The sequence below is a fragment of the Neoarius graeffei genome, chromosome 20, assembly GCF_027579695.1.
Source record: "Neoarius graeffei isolate fNeoGra1 chromosome 20, fNeoGra1.pri, whole genome shotgun sequence".
Taxonomy (NCBI): domain Eukaryota; kingdom Metazoa; phylum Chordata; class Actinopteri; order Siluriformes; family Ariidae; genus Neoarius; species Neoarius graeffei.
This window is the reverse complement of record NC_083588.1, coordinates 33,904,028-33,923,684: the sequence shown is the minus strand read 5'-3', so window position 1 is coordinate 33,923,684 and position 19,657 is coordinate 33,904,028. Positions and strand designations below refer to the sequence as shown.

At 40.7% G+C, this 19,657-nt stretch overlaps 1 protein-coding gene across 1 annotated transcript in view; it reads left to right on the top strand.

Moving 5' to 3' along the window:
* Positions 1 to 19,657, top strand: part of plppr2a (phospholipid phosphatase related 2a) — a 98,300-nt gene that overhangs the window by 50,255 nt on the left and 28,388 nt on the right. The window contains exon 2 of the mRNA XM_060902584.1: positions 12,112 to 12,300. Coding sequence (XP_060758567.1) covers positions 12,112 to 12,300 — 189 coding nt within the window. The remainder of the gene's footprint in view (positions 1 to 12,111; positions 12,301 to 19,657) is intronic.

The window sequence follows — 19,657 nt, the reverse complement described above, 5'->3', positions numbered from 1 at the left end:
AAGATCTTGTTTAAGATCCTACAAGATCCTACTCAGGATCCTGAAGCATATGAGCTAGGATCTTATTCAGGATCCTACTTAGGATCTTTTACAGGATCCTGATACTTTTTCAAGATCTTATACAGGATCATGTTCAAGATCCTATCACTTCCAAGATTTTGGCTCCTTCTAGGATCCTATTTAGGATTCTGCACAGGATCTTATATAGGATCCTATTTCTACTTAGGATCTTAAATAGGAATGTAATCCTGTGCAGGATCCTATTTCTACATAGGATCCTATTCAGGATCTTAAATAGGATCCTGTTCCTATGTAGGATCCTATTCAGGATCCCATTCCTAAATAAGATCCTATAGGATCCTACAGGATCTCACAGGATCCTGTGTAGGATTTGCACCAGGGTTCCCCCACAGTTCAAAGACGTGCAAGTTAGACTAACTGGTTGCTCTAAATTGACCGTAGGTGTGAATGTGAATGTTTGTTTGTCTCTATGTGTCAGCCCTGTGATGATCTGCTGACTTGTCCAGGGTGTATCCCGCCTTTCGCCCATAGTCAGCTGGGACTCCAGCTTGCCTGCAACCCTGTACAGGATAAGCAGCTACAGATAATGGATGGGTGGATGGATTATTTAGTCATTAAAAAATAGTCCGATCACTTTGGAAGGCCTAAAATGCTAATTGAAATTCAGAGTTGCCATGTCAGATTTGAAGAAGAACAGCAACTTCATTTATCACACATACACTTAAATGCAGTGAAATTCCTCTCTGCATTTAACCCATCTGAAGCAGTGAACACACATACCCAGAGCAGTGGGCAGCTATGCTACAGAGCCCAAGGAGCAGTTGGGGGTTAGGTACCTTGCTCACGGGCACTTCAGCCTAAGGCCACCCCATGGTAACCTCACCGCATGTCTTTGGACTGTGGGGGAAACCAGAGCATGCAGAGGAAACCCATGCAGACACGAGAAGAACATGCAAACTCCACACAGAAAGGCCCCCGTCAGCTGCTGGGCTCGAACCCAGAACCTTCTTGCTGTGAGGCGACCGTGCTACCAGTTACTATCAGGGACAGTATGTAGAGCCAGAGATGAATCAGACATATTATATGAGGATCATGCACTCTCAGAAAATAAAGTACATTATTGTACCTTGAGGGAGACAATGGCTTGTCACTGGGGCAGTACACTCTAGCAATGTTTCTCAACCAGTGGGCTGTGGCCCATTAGTGGGTTGCAAAGCGCCATCTATTGGGTCATGAATTTTTTTCAAGTTTGAAGCCAAATACTAAATAGTTCAGGATGTTGTTGTGTCCCAAATCCGGTAGCTGGTTTACCGAACACTTTTCAAGCAGAATAAATACATTTGTGGGTAAATTAAGACAAACAAGTCTTTATTTTGTCACATTCCCACACACGCGCACACACACACACACACACACACACACACACACACACACACACACACACACACACACACACACAGAGAGAGAGAGAGAGAGAGAGAGAGAGAGAGATAAATATGCTTATGGGTAAATTATATGGATCTGTGATGCCTGCTGGAAGAGAAGAGCAGGGAGGATTGAGAATCGAGTGGCTGTGGTTTGTTTACACCCGATACCAAAACTTGTAGCATCCTACCAGCCATCGCAAAGACGCGGACAAAAAGCCCAGAAACTCCTATTTACCCAGGCAAAAATGATACAGGATTTATCTTGTCGTGTCCTGATCCCCAGATCTTTAACCCAGCCACATATAAAAAATTGTACTCCTCCATGCTCTTCCAGATTTTCATCTGTGTCTCCGTGTAGAACGATGTCTACAGCACCGGGTAGTCGGAGATGTCGGGGAAGTCAACGGATGGATAATTTTCCAACTCATAATGAATGAATAACTTTATTTAAACAAGATAAGTTGATCAGCAGAGCTGGTGAGGTCATGCATGTACAAATACAAATAATTACAAATACAAAAGACTAAAAATATGCACAGTCTTTAAAAAAATTAATCTGTTGACTGTTAATTATCTTCACATTAAGTTAATTAATAGTATGCATAACTATTGTCTTTGTATTTAGTTACGGCTACAATAGGATCAAATTTTATTCTACTTATGTCAAATTTAGCGAGTAAATTTTTCTTTCAGAGGAAAAATTCTTCTTTGTTAGCATGTAAGGATCTATCCCATTGAGTGGTTTCTATATCTGCTTCTTTTGAGTGTACTTCTTGGTTTTAATAACTTGCTTGTTGACTGTACACAAACATGGCAATAAGTTCTTGTGTTAATCGCCCAGACTCCACTTTTGGATCATTAATCCCTTTTGACTGAGAATGATCTGCATGCATGGTTTTATGTTGGCTTCTGGCACATCTATATAGTTTTAAATACAATACCTACAATTAAAAACAGTTTGCTTTTATTGCATTTATTTAATTTCCATCTGTAACAGGGAGTGATGTTGCATCCCATTAATATGTTACAATAGATTATTGGATTCTAATAGAATAGATGAGCCAAAATAAGTGGGGATCTTTTTTAATGGACCCCGACTCGGTACAAGTATGAATAAGTGGACCTCAAAGCAGAAAAGGTTGAGAACCCCTGCTCTAAGGTACTTATTTGTACCCTTTATGTACTGCTTTGGAACATATATATACAGTACAGTGGTGCTTGAAAGTTTGTGAACCATTTAGAATTTTCTATATTTCTGCATAAATATGACCTAAAACATCATCAGATTTTCACACAAGTCCAAAAAGTAGATAAAGAGAACCCAGTTAAACAAATGAGACCAAAATATTATACTTGGTCATTTATTTATTGAGGAAAATTATCCATTATTACATATCTGTGAATGGCAAAAGTATGTGAACCTCTAGGATTAGCAGTTAATTTGAAGGTGAAATTAGAGTCAGGTGTTTTCGATCAATGGGATGACAATCAGGCATGAGTGGGCACCCTGTTTTATTTAAAGAACAGGGATCTATCAAAGTCTGATCTTCACAACACATGTTTGTGGAAGTGTATCATGGCATGAACAAAGGAGATTTCTGAGGACCTCAGAAAAAGCGTTGTTGATGCTCATCAGGCTGGAAAAGGTTACAAAACCATCTCTAAAGAGTTTGGACTCCACCAATCCACAGTCAGACAGATTATGTACAAATGGAGGAAATTCAAGACCATTGTTACCCTCCCCAGGCCGGTGTGCAGAACTGATCAACAGTTACCAGAAACGTTTAGTTGCAGTTATTGCTGCACAAGGGGGTCACACCAGATACTGAAAGCAAACGTTCACATACTTTTGCCACTCACAGATATGTAATATTGGATCATTTTCCTCAATAAATAAATGACCAAGTATAATATTTTTGTCTTATTTGTTTAACTGGGTTCTCTTTATCTACTTTTAGGACTTGTGTGAAAATCTGATGATGTTTTAGGTCATATTTATGCAGAAATATCGAAAATTCTAAAGGGTTCACAAACTTTCAAGCACCACTGTACATTTTTGGCCATAAAATATTACACATTAAGCATTTCAATGAGGTCCAAATACTTTAATGAGCCCTAGGGGGTATATTAGTGTAGATTGTACTGCTGGGGACAGAAATAGACTCCTAACGTACCCCGATTTCTGAAAGTGTAGAGGACACCCAAACACCACACCATTAAGCTGAGCAGCATCAGGAAAAAGGAAGCTTTCCAGAACCTGAGCTAAAACAAGGATATGTACAGTGCCCTCCACAATTATTGGCACCCCTTATAAAGATTTAAAAAGGGTTAGAAAAAAATCCACCTTTTGATGAAGTAGTTTCATCTCACGCTGAAAAAAGAGAAAAATCCAACCTTTAATTGGAGTGAATTCATTTAGAGGAAAACAAATCTCTCATCAAGAAATAATTATTTTCAACAAAAATACATGTGCCATTATTATTGGCACCTCCACATTTAATACTTTGTAGAACCTCCCTTTGCCAGTTAAACAGCACTGAGTCTTCTCCTATAACATTTTATAAGGTTGGAGGCCGAGGCTCTTTCTTGTGCACTCTCCTCTGCAGTTCACCCCAAATCACATTTGTTACATCAGACCATAGAACACGGTTTTCAGGTTGGGGTTCAGGTCAGGGGACTGAGAAGGCCATGGCAGAAGCTTGATTCTGTGGTCAGCTAACCTTTTTTGTGTTGCTTTGAATCATTGTCCTGCTGGAAGATCCAGCAATGACTCAGTTTTAGTTTCCTGGCAGAGGCAACCAGATTTTGATTTAAAATGTACTAGTATTTCATGGAGTCCATGATGCCATGCACACTAGCAAGGTTTCCAGGGCCTTTGGAGGAAAAACAGTCATAAAACATCACAGAACTTCCACCATAATTTACAGTTGGGATTGCATTCTTTTCATTATAGCCATCCTTCTTTTTATGCCAAACCCACCTTGAGTGTTTATTGCCAAAAAGCTCCATTTTTGTGACATCAGACCAGAGAACATTGTTCCAGTCAAAGCTGTAGTAGCACTTCACAAACTTTCAGGTGCCTACATTTGTGGTTAACTGACTGGTTTTTTTCTGGCATATCTTACAAATAATCTGTTGGCATGGAGGTGGTATCTGATGGTGGTTTTAGAGATTTGGAAACCCTAAGATTTTACTTTTTCTTGTAATTCACCAACAGTAATCCTTTGTTTTGGGTTTTTTTTAGCCTCTCGTACTATCATCCTCACTGTTGTCATTCCTACACACTGTGGCGTGTGCACCTGAAGGCGCGCCCTGGGCAGCGCATGCATCAAGCAGACTCCAGCACGCACGCCATTAACGAAGCGCACATGAACTTAATTAATTAATATGTGCACCTATTTAAGGACTGTGCTGATGCACAATCAGTGCAAAGTATTACGCTACGTCAGTACGCATTACCGAGCCTAGTTTCCTGTTTCTCGTTTCCTGATTCCTGTGCCTGTTCCTCGTTCTCGTTTTCGCTCTGCCTTTGATATTCTGTTTGCGCCTCGCCCAACCCTTTGCCTGATTAACGTTTTGGATTTAGCCTGCCGATTTGGATTGTTTGCCTGTGTGTGTTTTCATGTTTGTATATAATCTCCATGATTGTAAATAAATATATACTTCTGCACATACATCCACCTACCTCGTACCTGGCAGAATACTTTGCTAACAGTGGAAGTATAATACAGTTTGCCATACCTCACATCTACTGGGTTCCTGTATCTTGGCCTCTTGCCTCGTATTTCCAGCAGCATTTTGTAATGGGCCTCCTGGCAATGTACTATGGAATATATCACCCTAGAGGATTCAGCCTGCAGTGTAATCTGTTCTATGAGGCCTTCGAAGAACCCAAGAAACCAGAACCAATCTGAGTGAGCTTCATGCTCACTTGGACAGCTCCATGAGCTCGCCAATGGGTGGAGTACCTGATCCAAGTTGAGCACTCATGCCTTCAGAGTTCAGTCTTTCTTAGCCATGCTCAAGCGTATCTATGAAATTTTGGAAAAGGGGGACCGCCTTGAAATTTTTTGGAGGGGGCTATCACGCCTGAGGCTGATGCAACAGAGGAGGCTGTTGCTCTAGAGCACCTCCTAAGGGCTGTCAGTCTAGAACCAATCCCACAGCCTGTTCTAAAGTCAATTCCAGAGCCAGCGCCTGAACCAATGCCTGAGCCAGCGTCCGAGCCAGTGCCAGCTCCAGCGTCTGAGTCAGCACAAGAGCCAGTGTCAGAGCCAGTGCCAGCTTCAGCATCAGAGTCAGCACCAACATCTGTTCCAGAGCCAACACCAGAGTCAGCACCAGTGTCTGCTCCAGAGCCAGTGCCAGCACCAGAGTCGGAGTCAGTCAGCACCAGTGTCTGCTCCAGAACCAGTGCCAGTGTTGGAGTCAGCTCCAGTGCTAGAGCCAGCGTCAGAGCCTGGGCCAGTGTACTCCAGTGCCCGTGTCAGCTAGAGCATCAGAGCTAATGCCAGAGTCGGAGCCAGTGCCTGTGCCAGCTCGAGTGCCTATGCCAGAGTCAAGGTCAGTGCCAGGACCTGAGCCTGTTCCAGAACCTGTGTTAGAGGACGACGGAGTGACCTCTGCTTCAGCTGGATATGAAGGCGGCGTTGTTCCTCTGCTGCCTGGCTACGAAGATGTCATTGCTCTGCCACCGCCCAGCCATGAAGACGTCATCATTCTGCCACTTGGCCAGGACCATAGCAATGCGCTGGCAGAGCCCAAGTCCTCTACTGAGCCTGAGTCAGAGCTCGCTTCCTGCCTTGAGCCCAAGTCATCCCCAGAGCTCGAGTACAGTCCAAAGCCCAAGTCAAGTCTAGAGCTCAAGCACACTTCCAGCCCTGAGTCCGAGCCAGATCCAGACCTGAGTCATCTCCTGAGCTGGAGCCAGAGTCCAGCCCAAAGCTCAAGTCATCTCCAGAGCTTGAATCCAGCCCAGAGCTCGAGTCCACTGTAAGTCCTGGATCCGAGCCAAGTCCAGGGTCCAAGTCAAGTCCTGAGTCTAAGCGTGCTTCCTGCACAGTCTGTGTCCAATCCAGAGTTTGAGTCATCGCCACAGCTCAAGCCCAAGTCTAGTACAGAGCTTGAGTCCAAATCCAGTCCTGAACCCGATTCATCTCCAGAGCCGAAACCAGTGCAAGTCAGGAGTCCAAGTTTTGTCCTGAGCCTGAACCCGAGCCCCTACTGGAACCAAGTAGGATGGATTTTTGCTTCCAGAGAGAGCTCTTGGGGGGGTCTGTCAGTCCTGTGCACTGTGGCACACGCACCTAAAGGCGCGCCCCAGGCGGCGCATGTGTCGAGCAGACTCCAGCATGCACGCCATTAACGACGCGCACCTCGACTTAATTAAGGAGCTATATGTGCACCTATTTTAAGGATTGTGCTGATGCACAATCAGTGTGAAGTATTACGCTACGTCAGTACGCATTACCAAGCCTTGTTTCCTGTTTCTGATTTCCTGTGCCTGTTTCTCATTCTCGTTTTTCGCTCTGCCTTTAATATTCTGTTTGTGTCTCGCCCAACCCTTTGCCTGATTAATGTTTTGGATTTAGCCTGCCAATTTGGATTGTTTGCCTGTGTATGTTTTCACATTTGTATATAATCTCCATCACTGTAAATAAATATACTTATGCACATACATCTGCCTACCTCGTACCTGACAACTGTGCGTGAGGCAAAATGTACGTGGGGCAAAATAAACTTGGGTCCTCTTTCAGGCAAGTTTGTAACAGTTCCAACTGAAGTTGATGTCCATGTTTTTATTATTGCCCTAACAATAGAAATGGACATTTTCAGGCAAATAGCTACGTTTTTAAATAACCATTACCTGAGTTATGAAGGTCAGCACATTTCTCCCTCATTTGGTTTGTGTGTTCTTTTATCTTTCCCATGCTGATGGATGATTCAGGAAATTTGGTCACTGTGTCACCTCATATTTGTTCCCCAGTTAATCAGGAAGTCATGGATTACAGTTTTAAAGTTCCTACCCACTCCACTCAACTCAATGTACAATTTAAATGGGAAACATGCTTCAGTTACATTGTGTTCCCTATAATTTCCAGGGGCCCCAATAATAGTGGCACATGTGTTTTTGTTGAAAATCATTATTTCTTAATGAGGGATTTATTTTTGGGATTGGAATAAATTTATTTCAGATAAAGGTTGGATTTTTCTCTTTTTTTTTTCAGTGAGATGAAGCTACTTCACCAAAAGGTCAGAAGGTCCCTTCTCTAATTACAGTATAGACAAAGAAATTATTCAATTCAATTTTGTTTGTATAACACTTTAAACAATATATATATATATATATATATATATATATATATATATATATATATATATATATATATATATATATATACAACCATATATATATATATATATATATATATATATATATAAAATTTTTCTGGATTTAAATTTTATACATGAATTTAGAAATGTACCCCTGATGAGCAAGTCAGGCCACGTGTGTTTGAGAAAAGATTACTAAATACTTTATAGACACAATCTAAGGAACTCCAACTCACAAGCATCTAATGTAACAAAAATGAAAAACAATAAACCCTGCAAACTAATATAGCCTTTTGATGGAAAAAAACAGGTGCAGAAAATAGACAAAGTGCCAGATGGAATCACTGCCCCTCCTCTCTGAATGAGCCGAGACCCACATCGTGATTCTAGCCCCATGGGATACAGGGCCATTTGGGCCTTGCATGGCTGCCAAATTTATACAGTATGCTTGAATGCTTCCTCCATAACTGAAGTCTGTTCATGCAATACCTGATTCAATATCTGAACAATGTTGATATTGTTTATGTGAAACCAGGAAAGGGGATCCAAATTGATTATGCTATAGTAGCACACAAATCCATTACACAATATTATAGATTGGTAATAGCATACAGATATCGTGTATTTTACTTTTGATTCTGTGAATAAGAAAATGTTGGATTAAATATGCCCTATGACTTTGTTCTTCAACTCAGTGTAGGGAGCTGACTAGTCTAGAAATCAAGTCAACACCTCCAAGACTGAGAGAAACTGAACTGTTGTATGTAGGGATATTCTGAGTCACCGTCTCTTGCTTTTGTATGGTTATTAAAACCTTCAGAAACGCTGCATCCCTCTGCAATGCTGCAGTAGCCTGTATCTTCAGGCTCAGCATATGCCTTGATCATGTTGATGATTCATACTGAGATTAGGAAAGACTGAAGTTTTATGCTGGGCAGAATAACTAGATGCATTTTGAGCGGCCTCATTACCCAGCTAACCGAGAGAATGTGATTAAAGTTCAGCAATCTATCTGACAGGTTCATATAAGGTTCAACTGTAGCATTACCAAGAAAAAAATTCCTGCAGTATTCAAAAAACATGAGTAGTAATAAGGCTTGGCTTCTTAATGTTCTTTGAATGTGGCACAAAAATAAACATGATGAAAACATCTGTGTTAATTTTCCTACAAGTACAAAATGTTGCAGAAATGAATGTGTTTTTCACAGCATCAATCTGTTTTAATAACACACAGAAAACCAAAATGTCCTGGAACATGTGATAGAACCATTACATTTCAGAAATGGGATAAACTAAAATTGCTAACTGGGTGTAATTTACCTACGGTAATATTTAACTAGTGCACCTCAAACTATTAGAATGTCATGAAAAAGTTCTTTCTTTTTTGTAATTTTATTCAAAAAAGTAAACCTTCATATATTCTAGAGCGGCAGCTACAGTTATCGACAGTCTATAATTATCAACACCTTTTCAGATTTACCAATAAAAAACAATTTTACAAAGGTGAGTTTCAGTTACAACAGTTATTATTGGTTAATTAATGAACCGGAAGACCCCCCCCCCCGATCTTGTCGTCTGATGACACAGCTCGTTGCCTGAGATGACATTTTTTTAGCCCGATCAGCAATTTGAGGGAAACCCAGATGTTATCATCACAGGTAAGCATGGTGGAAAGATCATGGACATGTTTTTACATATCAAATTCACCAATATTTCATGATCTCCTTGTCGAAACCTACTTTGTTTCTTAGTGTTTCATTTGACAGTCGCCATTTTATATCTAAATGCACATTTGAGGAGTCATGTGAGGTGTCGATAATAGTGATCACTTTCACTGGTGTCCACCATTATTGACACCCTGTGGAATTAAGTGACATTTACAACTGCTATGTATCAATCTTTGTAACATTGTTTAAGTAGATGAAGTACTTTAAAAAAATAAAAGTGCTATGATTTATTATAATTTTTTTCTGATTCATAACAAAATGGAATGCTTATAGAGTATTTGGAATCCTATTGCAATAAATAGAATTAGATCAGAATTAAATTCCTAGCATATAAAAAATTACATGCTTGACATATTCAGATTTTTTCTATTCCATTCAGAAAATATTTTTTGCAGTTTGTTGTAAATATCTACCATATATTACAATATCAGTAGACATTTTATATTTTATAAAAATATAAAGTTTTGATTCGAGGAATGACATGCGACCTTTGACCTGGATTTTCATGCGGTTACAATGTCAATTGCCTGTTGACATTTATTGACAAACTACAAAACTAGAAATTAATACAAACAATGATGAATGATTAACAAAATGTGATTTAGAAAAATACTTAAAGTGGGTAGAAAGTGGAACAAAAGATTTTCTGACACAGGTTAAACATTATCAGTTCATCTGTTTACAAACATTAAAATTACTTCCTCATAAGCACCAACATCAATATATTTTGTATAAAAGATATTTTGTACTAAATATAAGTCTATGTAAAACAAATTGTAAATAAAAACTATGTTTTGTTAACCACATACCAATTATTTTTTCTTATAAATAATCATCTGGATGTCGATAATTGTGGAACAGTGTCGATAATTGTGGACAAAGGTGTAGATACTTGTGGAATGGTGTCGCGTAATCTGATACACTAAGTAATCAGGAATCAACTCATTTTTTCCAGTGGAAGTTTGAGTAATTATTTATGCACAGTTTCCATATTGAAAGCCTTTTCTACTTTTGCAATGGCCGAAAGATCGTTAAGGTGTCAATAATTGTAGCCGCCTCTCTATATTCATTACATGTAAAGCAAAATATTTCAAGCCTTTTTTGTTTTAAATTTTGATGATTATGGCTTTATAGCTCATGAAAATCAGAAATCTAGTATCTCAAATGATTAGAATATTTCCTAAGATCAATCAAAAAAGGATTTACAATACAGAAATGTCCAACTTCTGAAAAGTATGTTAATTTATACACCCAATACTTGCTTGGGGTTCCTTCACCATGAATTACTGCATCAATGCGGCATGGCGTGGAGGTGATCAGTCTGTGGCACTGCTGAGGTTTTATTGAAGCCCAGGTTGCTTTGATAGCGGCCTTCAGCTCATCTATATTTTTGGGTCAGGTGTTTCTCATCTTCCTTTTGACAGTACCCAATAGATTCTCCATGGGGATCAGGTCTGGGTAGTTGGCTGCCCAATCAAGCACAGTAATGTCATGGTCAGCAAACCATTTGGTAGTAGTTTTGGCGCTGTGGGCAGGTGCTAAGTCCTGCTGGAAAAGGAAATCGGCATCTCCATAAAGCTTGTCAGCAGATGGAAGCATGAAGTGCTCTAAAATCTCCTGGTAGACAGCTTGGTTGACTTTGGACTTGAAAAAACACAGTGGACCAACACCAGCAGATGACATGGCTCCCCAAATCATCACAGACTGCAGAAACTTCACACTGGACTTCAAATACCTTGGATTCTGTGCCCCTCCACTCTTCCTCCAAATATAGTGCTGGACATCAGAGTTCCCCCTCTCACCCACAGCCCCATCTTTTACACAGCAGGCCAATAAACAGTTATCAATCACCAGTGATGGACACGGAAGACATTTCAGTAAAATTGATTGTCATATTGTGTTTTTGTGAGCGTATGTGTGAACGTAAGCTCCTCAGGGTCTCCCTCATCTGCAGTGCATGCGCGCGTGCACACACACACACACACACACACACACACACACACACACACACACACACACACACACACAGAGTTATAAATGGCTTTTACATGGCAGATCTTGCTTTGCATTTTTCTGGCAGTTGGAACTCAGTGAGTGTGTCGTTCTAATCAGAAGCTGAGCTGAGGGAAAGCAGCCTCAATTTAAAATGTGTTAATGAACACATTCACACATGGCTTCTACTCACTCTGCGCTTTACACACAGCCAAAAATACGCACACACATCCACAGGGTTCACACTGCCAGAGTAATGTGTGCCAGCTCACACACATTCCCTCTCTCACAGCCTCCCTCCCTCAATCCCTCCTCTTTTTGGCTCAACCTCCTTCTCTCTCTCTTTTTCTTGGCAGATATTCCCACCTTGTCTGTCTCATCACATGCTTTTCTCTTTTCTCTCATTCTTTTTTACACTGTTTGCTTTAGAGATACTAAAATAATTTCTCTTCTGTAAAACCTTCTCTTTCATTCTCTCTCTCTCTCTCTCTCTCTCTCTCTCTCTCTCTCTCTCTCTCTCTCTCTCCTATGCCGGTTTGTGTGGTTGTAAGAGTGCAGGGTTGGAGTATTCCTCCTCCTTCTTGGTTCTAAGGACCATGTTCTATTTCCAGCTGGTGATCATGGCAGGAACGGTTCTCCTGGCGTACTACTTTGAGTACACGGACACCTTCCCCGTGCATGTCCAAGGTTTCTTCTGCTACGACAAGATGTTTTCCAAGCCTTACCCAGGACCAGAGGAGAACAGCAAAGTGCCACCTGTCCTCGTCTACTCGCTGGTTACTGCTATCCCTACCATAACGGTGAGTGCCGTGTTTCTATTTCACATTAGTGCATGCTGTGTGTATGTGTACATGAAAATGAGTTTGTGCATAGATGCAAGTTGTGGAGCATAGATGTGTGTGTGTATGTGTGTGGGAGGGATATTTCAGAGAGGGAGGGTAAGTTTTCACTCTGTGCTTGACTTATCACTTCCACATGTATTGGGATGATGGAAATGTATGAATCTGATGTAGACATTTAAAAGAAATGGATATGAATGCGACTGATATTTGGTGGTTTTGCTGGTGTTCTCTGGTCATATAGTAAAGGAAAGACAACAGATTGCAGAACCACATGGATTTACCCCCCTCTGTCTGCAGAGTGTTACTTGACTATGTGTGAAATAAATTGCCAGAGTAAATGGATAAAATACACTTACCCTTCAGAAAAGGCTAAAACACTCAGAAGTTTATGGTTGGTATTTCAAAAGCAATTATTACAAATCATGAAACAAAGCACAGACCTGATCAGCTCTAATGAGGCATCTATCACTGAAAAACTGGCCAAAATTATACAATAGGACGTGTTCAGATTCAGACTCAATCAAAGTCAGTGCACAAGCCCCTCCTGACTCAGCCTCCAGTATTCAAGCATAGCGCAAAAAAAAAAAAACCCTGACTCATACTGAGTTGGAGACAGAACACCAGAACATCATGATCCAGACAAAGCTAAAACCTATCAAATATAAAACACAGACACAGCCTGACAACCTCAGAGCAATTAAACACTCCAGGAACTACTGACAAAAACATCTTTTTGAAAAGCCAGGTTCTTGGCAAAATGTTCTCAGTTTTATCCAGTACTGATACTCAAGTTTACCATGGGTCACTGAGCTCCTCTGATGCTCCATTTCACTCCAGAGCTCCAGTTCCACCAGAGGGCTCTGTGATAGCTCAACCTCAAAAGCAACCCTTCCACACTAATTAATTTCATCTCTGGCTTTCATTCTTTGGAGGCTGAAATCTTTGGCCTTGTCCTAAATGGCACCCTAAGACCTGAGCTCAGCCACTAAATCTGCACTTTGATGATATTAGCAAAGTGCAGACCTATGGTGTACAAGTGCTCAAGGGTGCAAGGGGATAATAAGCAAGCATGTATGACATTTATGACCAGTGGATAAATCAAAACACTCAAACACTTAATAATATGAGAATGGAAAATAATGGGAAGCATGGTGACACAGTGTGTAGCATTACCACCTCACAGCTCCAAGGTCTCTACTTTTATCCTGAGCTAAAGTCTTCCCTGTGTAGTGTTTTATGTTCTCCCTGTGTCCATGAGGGTTTCTTGTCTCCTCCCAAAAACATGCTGGTTGGTGGATTAGCTACACTAAATTATCCTAGATGTGAATAATTGTGTAAATGTATGTGTGCATGATGCGCTCTGATGGACTGGTCTCCCACCGAGGGTGTATTCCTGCCTCATGCCAGGTTTAGGATAACATAGGCTCTGGATCCACTGCAACCCAAAGTGAAACTGAAGATGAATGAATGAGTCATTACACCAATGCCCTGATCAGAGATCACATGACAAAAACAAATGATGGCAGGATCAGGTACATCTACACAATAGTTCAATTTTAAATGATTCAAGATTCAAGAGCACTTTATTGTCAATATGTCCATATACAAGCATACAGTGCATTGAAATACTATTTCCATCAGGCTCCCCATGGTGCATTTCATGTTGTGTCAATAGCCTATAGATGAAATCAGGTAATCAGTCTACATTGTTCCACATTGTTGTAGCCCTGATGTTGCTCAATAAAATTTTCAATTTTAGGTATACTCTCGCACAGCTTTCTTTTAAAGGAATTTGGCAAATAGGTTGTTCCAAGCTGCCACAATTCATCTGAAAAGTTGTCATTTACTTAAGAACAACTTTACTCATCACACATACACTTGTGAAATTCCTTTCTGCGTTTAACCCATCTGAAGCAGTGAACACACACATACCCAGAGCAGTGAGCAGCCATGCTAACAGCACCCCAGGAGCAGTTGGAGGTTGGGTGCCTTGCACTCAAGGGCACCTCAGCCTAAGGCCACCCCATGTTAACCTAACCACATGTCTTTGAACTGTGGGGGAAACGAGAGTACCCAGAGGAAACCCATGCAGACGTAGGGAGAACATGCAAACTCCACACAGAAAGGCCCCCAACAGCCCCTGGGCTCGAACCCAGAACCTCATTGCTGTGAGGCAACAGTGCTAAGCGCTACACCACCATGCTACACAATAATTTATAATTTATTTCTTATATTCTTTCTTTGTTTCTCTGTAACTTCATCTCATCTCATCTCATTATCTCTAGCCGCTTTATCCTTCTACAGGGTCGCAGGCAAGCTGGAGCCTATCCCAGCTGACTACGGGCGAAAGGCGGGGTACACCCTGGACAAGTCGCCAGGTCATCACAGGGCTGACACATAGACACAGACAACCATTCACACTCACATTCACACCTACGGTCAATTTAGAGTCACCAGTTAACCTAACCTGCATGTCTTTGGACTGTGGGGGAAACCGGAGCACCCGGAGGAAACCCACGCGGACACGGGGAGAACATGCAAACTCCGCACAGAAAGGCCCTCGCCGGCCACGGGGCTCGAACCCAGGACCTTCTTGCTGTGAGGTGACAGCGCTAACCACTACACCACCGTGCTGCTCTTCTCTGTAACTTTTTTGTGGATAATACATGTTTGGATAATTAATATTTGCTCTTTTATACCAACACAATCCAAAAGATATAAAATGTAAATATGTTGTAAGAAAACAAAAACCTTTTGCACAGTAGTGTACAGTGGTGCTTGAAAGTTTGTGAACCCTAATGAATTTTCTATATACATAAATGTGACCTAAAACAACATCAGATTTTCACACAAGTCCTAAAAGTAGATAAAGAGAACCCAGTTAAACAAATGAGACAAAAATATTATACTTGGTGTAGGTGCAATGGGCTTATCAAATCAGTCTCATAAATTCATTAATCATTAATTCAAGTGTCTAATAGTTTATAGCTAAACTGTTAAAATCACTGGAATAACTTGGTGATGTTACTATAGTTTAGTGAGTATGGTAGCTCTAATGTAATACGTTTACTCTAGATCTATAACATTCATATAACTACCAAATGGGTGAAGGCAATTAGAATACTTTTCTTGGCAGACGTTGGCATTCAGTAAATATTGTAACAATAAACAGGACACAGTTTATTCCAAAGATACCATTTACTGAAATAGCTGACATGAATTTGTGAACTTATACTGATCAGATATAGCAACAATAGCAGCCAAGGAATAATTCAATATAAATGGTGACACAATATGTACAAATAAGAATCAGTAGTGTATATGATGATAATTAAGGCACTAATGGTGATCAGAAGTAATAAGCTCTATACAAGTTTACAGTGTAGGGGCGAGTGGATGTTAAAATGTGATAGGGAAACCACGTGTTTAGGGGTGTCTACGTGAGAGTGTGTGTGCGTATGTGTGTGTGTGAGTGTAGGCGTGTATGTGCATGTGTGCAGCTGCGCACTAACAAGATGAGGAGGAGCTAGGGAGAGAGGGCGTGCACATGCTCACAACAAGGAGGAGGGGAGTGAGGCTGTGAATGGACTGCACAGGCCTAAAAGCCTAGCTTTGTGCTAGGCCTAAAAGCCAAACTTCTACTCAACCTTAGCTACTCCTGAAAACCCAATGTTGATGGGGTGTCATGCGATGGCGGGAGTTAAAAAGAGAGAGAGAGGGCATGCACTATCTAACTAAATACAGATAGTAAACAAAGTAAATGAAACAACACGCAGTCTAAGACCAACTTTCATGTGAATCAAAATGTGTACATTTAAATCATAAATGAGTTCAAATAAAACAATACTCTTTACATTAACTAGCTACAAGTAAAACTAACAATTGCCCAGATGCTAGCCTTACTTGGGGTGATCGCTCTTGTTAGCAATTGAAAGTGAGCCTTCTGTTATCCGAAGATAGCGCGGAACGCAGATCCAGGAAGAAGACAGTTTTGTTCCTTACAGCTCATCAGCTGAAGATCCTCAGTGTCCCGTCGGTCGTCCGATGATCTAGAAGGAATCTTGTTTATAATTCGTCGATGTTAAAAAAGGGAAAAGGGATCCGGTCGCCTTTCCTCTTTGAAACACTGCTTGGGCTGCAGTAACTAACCGGTTAAGTTATTAATACAACTCTGCAAAGGTCAAATACATTGAACTTTGGCTAAAGTCTGGTATCAATAGCTCGTTCTTTGTTCTCTGTCCTTCTGTAGTGCCAATGAACGGCTTCTCTCTTTCACATGTGGAATCCACTGCCAGAGAGGGAATCCACCGCCAGAGAGACAGAATTTTGGTGCCGCCACTGGTTTAAAGCAGTCGTGACATCACTGTATTTGGTATCCGGTATCATCTCTGTCCAATACCGTTACAGGGAGTCAGAAGAATGGGCGGAGATAGAACATGGCGTCGAGTACAGAGATCGGTGGGTTCAAACTGTACTGTAAAAGGGTTACTATGGTTACAGGCATGGCAGCCGCCCCTACATTGGTCATTTATTTATTGAGGAAAATGATCCAATATTACATGACTGTGAGTGGCAAAAGTATGTGAACCTTTGCTTTCAGTATCTGGTGTGACCCCCTTGTGCAGCAATAACGGCAACTAAACATTTCCGGTAACTGTTGATCAGTCCTACACACCGGCTTGGAGGAATTTTAGCCCATTCCTCCATACAGAACAGGTTAAACTCTGGAATGTTGGTGGGTTTCCTCACATGAACTGCTTGCTTCAGGTCCTTCCACAACATTTCGATTGGATTAAGGTCAGGACTTTGACTTGGCCATTCCAAAACATTAGCTTGATTTTTCTTTAACCATTCTTTTGTAGAACAACTTGTGTGCTTAGGGTTGTTGTCTTGCTGCATGACCCACCTTTTCTTGAGATTCAGTTCATGGACAGATGTCCTGACATTTTCCTTTAGAATTCACTGGTATAATTCAGAATTCATTGTTACATTAATGATAGCAAGCTGTCCTGGCCCAGATGCAGCAAAACTGGCCCAAACCATTGATCCTACCACCACCATGTTTCACAGATGGGATAAGGTTCTTATGCTGGAATGCAGTGTTTTCCTTTCTCCAAACATAATGTTTCTCATTTAAACCAAAAAGTTCTATTTTGGTCTCATCCATCTACAAAACATTTTTCCAATAGCCTTCTGGCTTGTCCACATGATCTTTAGCAAACTGCAGACAAGCAGCAATGTTTGTTTTGGAGAGCAGTGGCTTTCTCCTTGCAACCCTGCCACGCACACCATTGTTGTTCAGTGTTCTCCTGATGGTGGACTCATGAACATTAACATTAGTCAATGTGAGAGAGGCCTTCAGTTGCTTAGAAGTTACCCTGGGGTCCTTTGTGCCCTCACCGATCATTACATGCCTTGCTCTTGGAGTGATCTTTGTTGGTCGACCACTCCTGGAGAGGGTAATAATGGTCTCGAATTTCCTCCATTTGTACACAATCTGTCTGACTGTGGATTGATGGAGTCCAAACTCTTTAGAGATGGTTTTATAACCTTTTCCAGCCTGATGAGCATCAACAATGCTTTTTCTGAAGTCCTCAGAAATCTCCTTTGTTCATGCCATGATAAACTTCCACAAACATGTGTTGTGAAGATCAGATTTTGATAGATCCCTGTTCTTTAAATAAAACAGGGTGCCCAATTACACCTGATTGTCATCCCATTGATTGAAAACACCTGACTCTAATTTCACCTTCAAATTAACTGCTAATCCTACAGGTTCACATACTTTTGCCACTCACATATATGTAATATTGGATCATTTTCCTCAATAAATAAATGATCAATATAATATTTTTGTCTCGTTTGTTTAACTGGGTTCTTTTTATCTACTTTTAGGACTTGTGTGAAAATCTGATGATGTTTTAGGTCATATTTATGCAGAAATATAGAAAATTCTAAAGGGTTCACAAACTTTCAAGCACCACTGTATTAGGCAGCAAGAGAAAAGTCAGTTCTTGAAAATGATGTGTTGGAATCAGGAAAAATGGGCAAGCATAAGGATCTGAGTGATTTTGAAAAAGTTCCTGCTGACACCTTTCTGTTTTAGCCAGCATTAACTTTTTTGGCATTTTGTGGGACCGTAGCTCTTCTGTGGGATTGGACCATATGGGCTTGCCTTCATGCCCCATGCAAATCACTGACCCTTCAAAACCCATGACCCTGTCACTGGTTCAATGGTTGTCCCTCCTTGGACCACTTTTGGTCAGTACTAGCCACTGCATACCGGGAACACCCCACAAGATGTGCCATTTTGGAGATGCTCAGACCCAGTCATTTAGCCATCACAATTTGGCCCTTGTCAAAGTCACTCAGATCCTTACGCTTTTCCATTTTTCCTGCTTCCAACACATCCACTTCAAGAACTGACTGTTCTCCTGGTTCTCCTGCTGCCTAATATATCCCACCCCTTGATAGGTGCCACTGTAATGAGATAATCAATGTTATTCACGTCACCTCTCAGTGGTTTTAATGTTATGGCTGGCCGATGTATACTCTGGCATACTGTATATTATCACTTGGATGATACTGCTGAAGGTTTTTAGTCTTGATGAGAGAATTCGCATTTGACATATAGTCATTTGTACAGTATGTTATTTCCAAAGAATACTGTAGATGCAAATTGTACCTTACTCTCACTTGAATTCATGGTCATTGTTTCATTTCAAATCTACAGTATAAGGCTATAGAGACAAAAGGACAAAATGTTACTGTCTAATAATGTACACCTGATTTGTGTATGTGTGTTATTTGACAGATCCCACATATAAATGTCATTGTTTTTCCATATACTGATGTAAACAGATCAGTCAGTTCAAATGCATTCTGTCCTGTGCCTACACACACAGAGTGTTTAGTGAATATGTTTGACTGGGTGTCAAACAGTCTATCAGGAGTAGGCTGGTAATAAAACTGATGCGTCATAGACTGGATGCTCACACAATTCTCTGTACAAGTGACACAGTGCTTCATGCATTCTCATAGTGTTTGTGGAAGGGAAGTTTTTCCACCCCCTATCTTCATCCACCCCCTAATGTATGTACAACCTCAAGTTAGAAAAATTTGGTACGGTATGTTCAAATTGAAATTAAAACTAAAAATTATTATTTGTAAGTAGTTTTTGACCTGCATTGTACTCAAACCAGTACAACAGCACATTGTTTGATGTTTTACCTCATGAATTTTATTGTTGTTGTTGTTGTTGTTTTTAATAAATACTCATTTCAATTTTGATTGTTGCAACACATTTAAAAAAAAA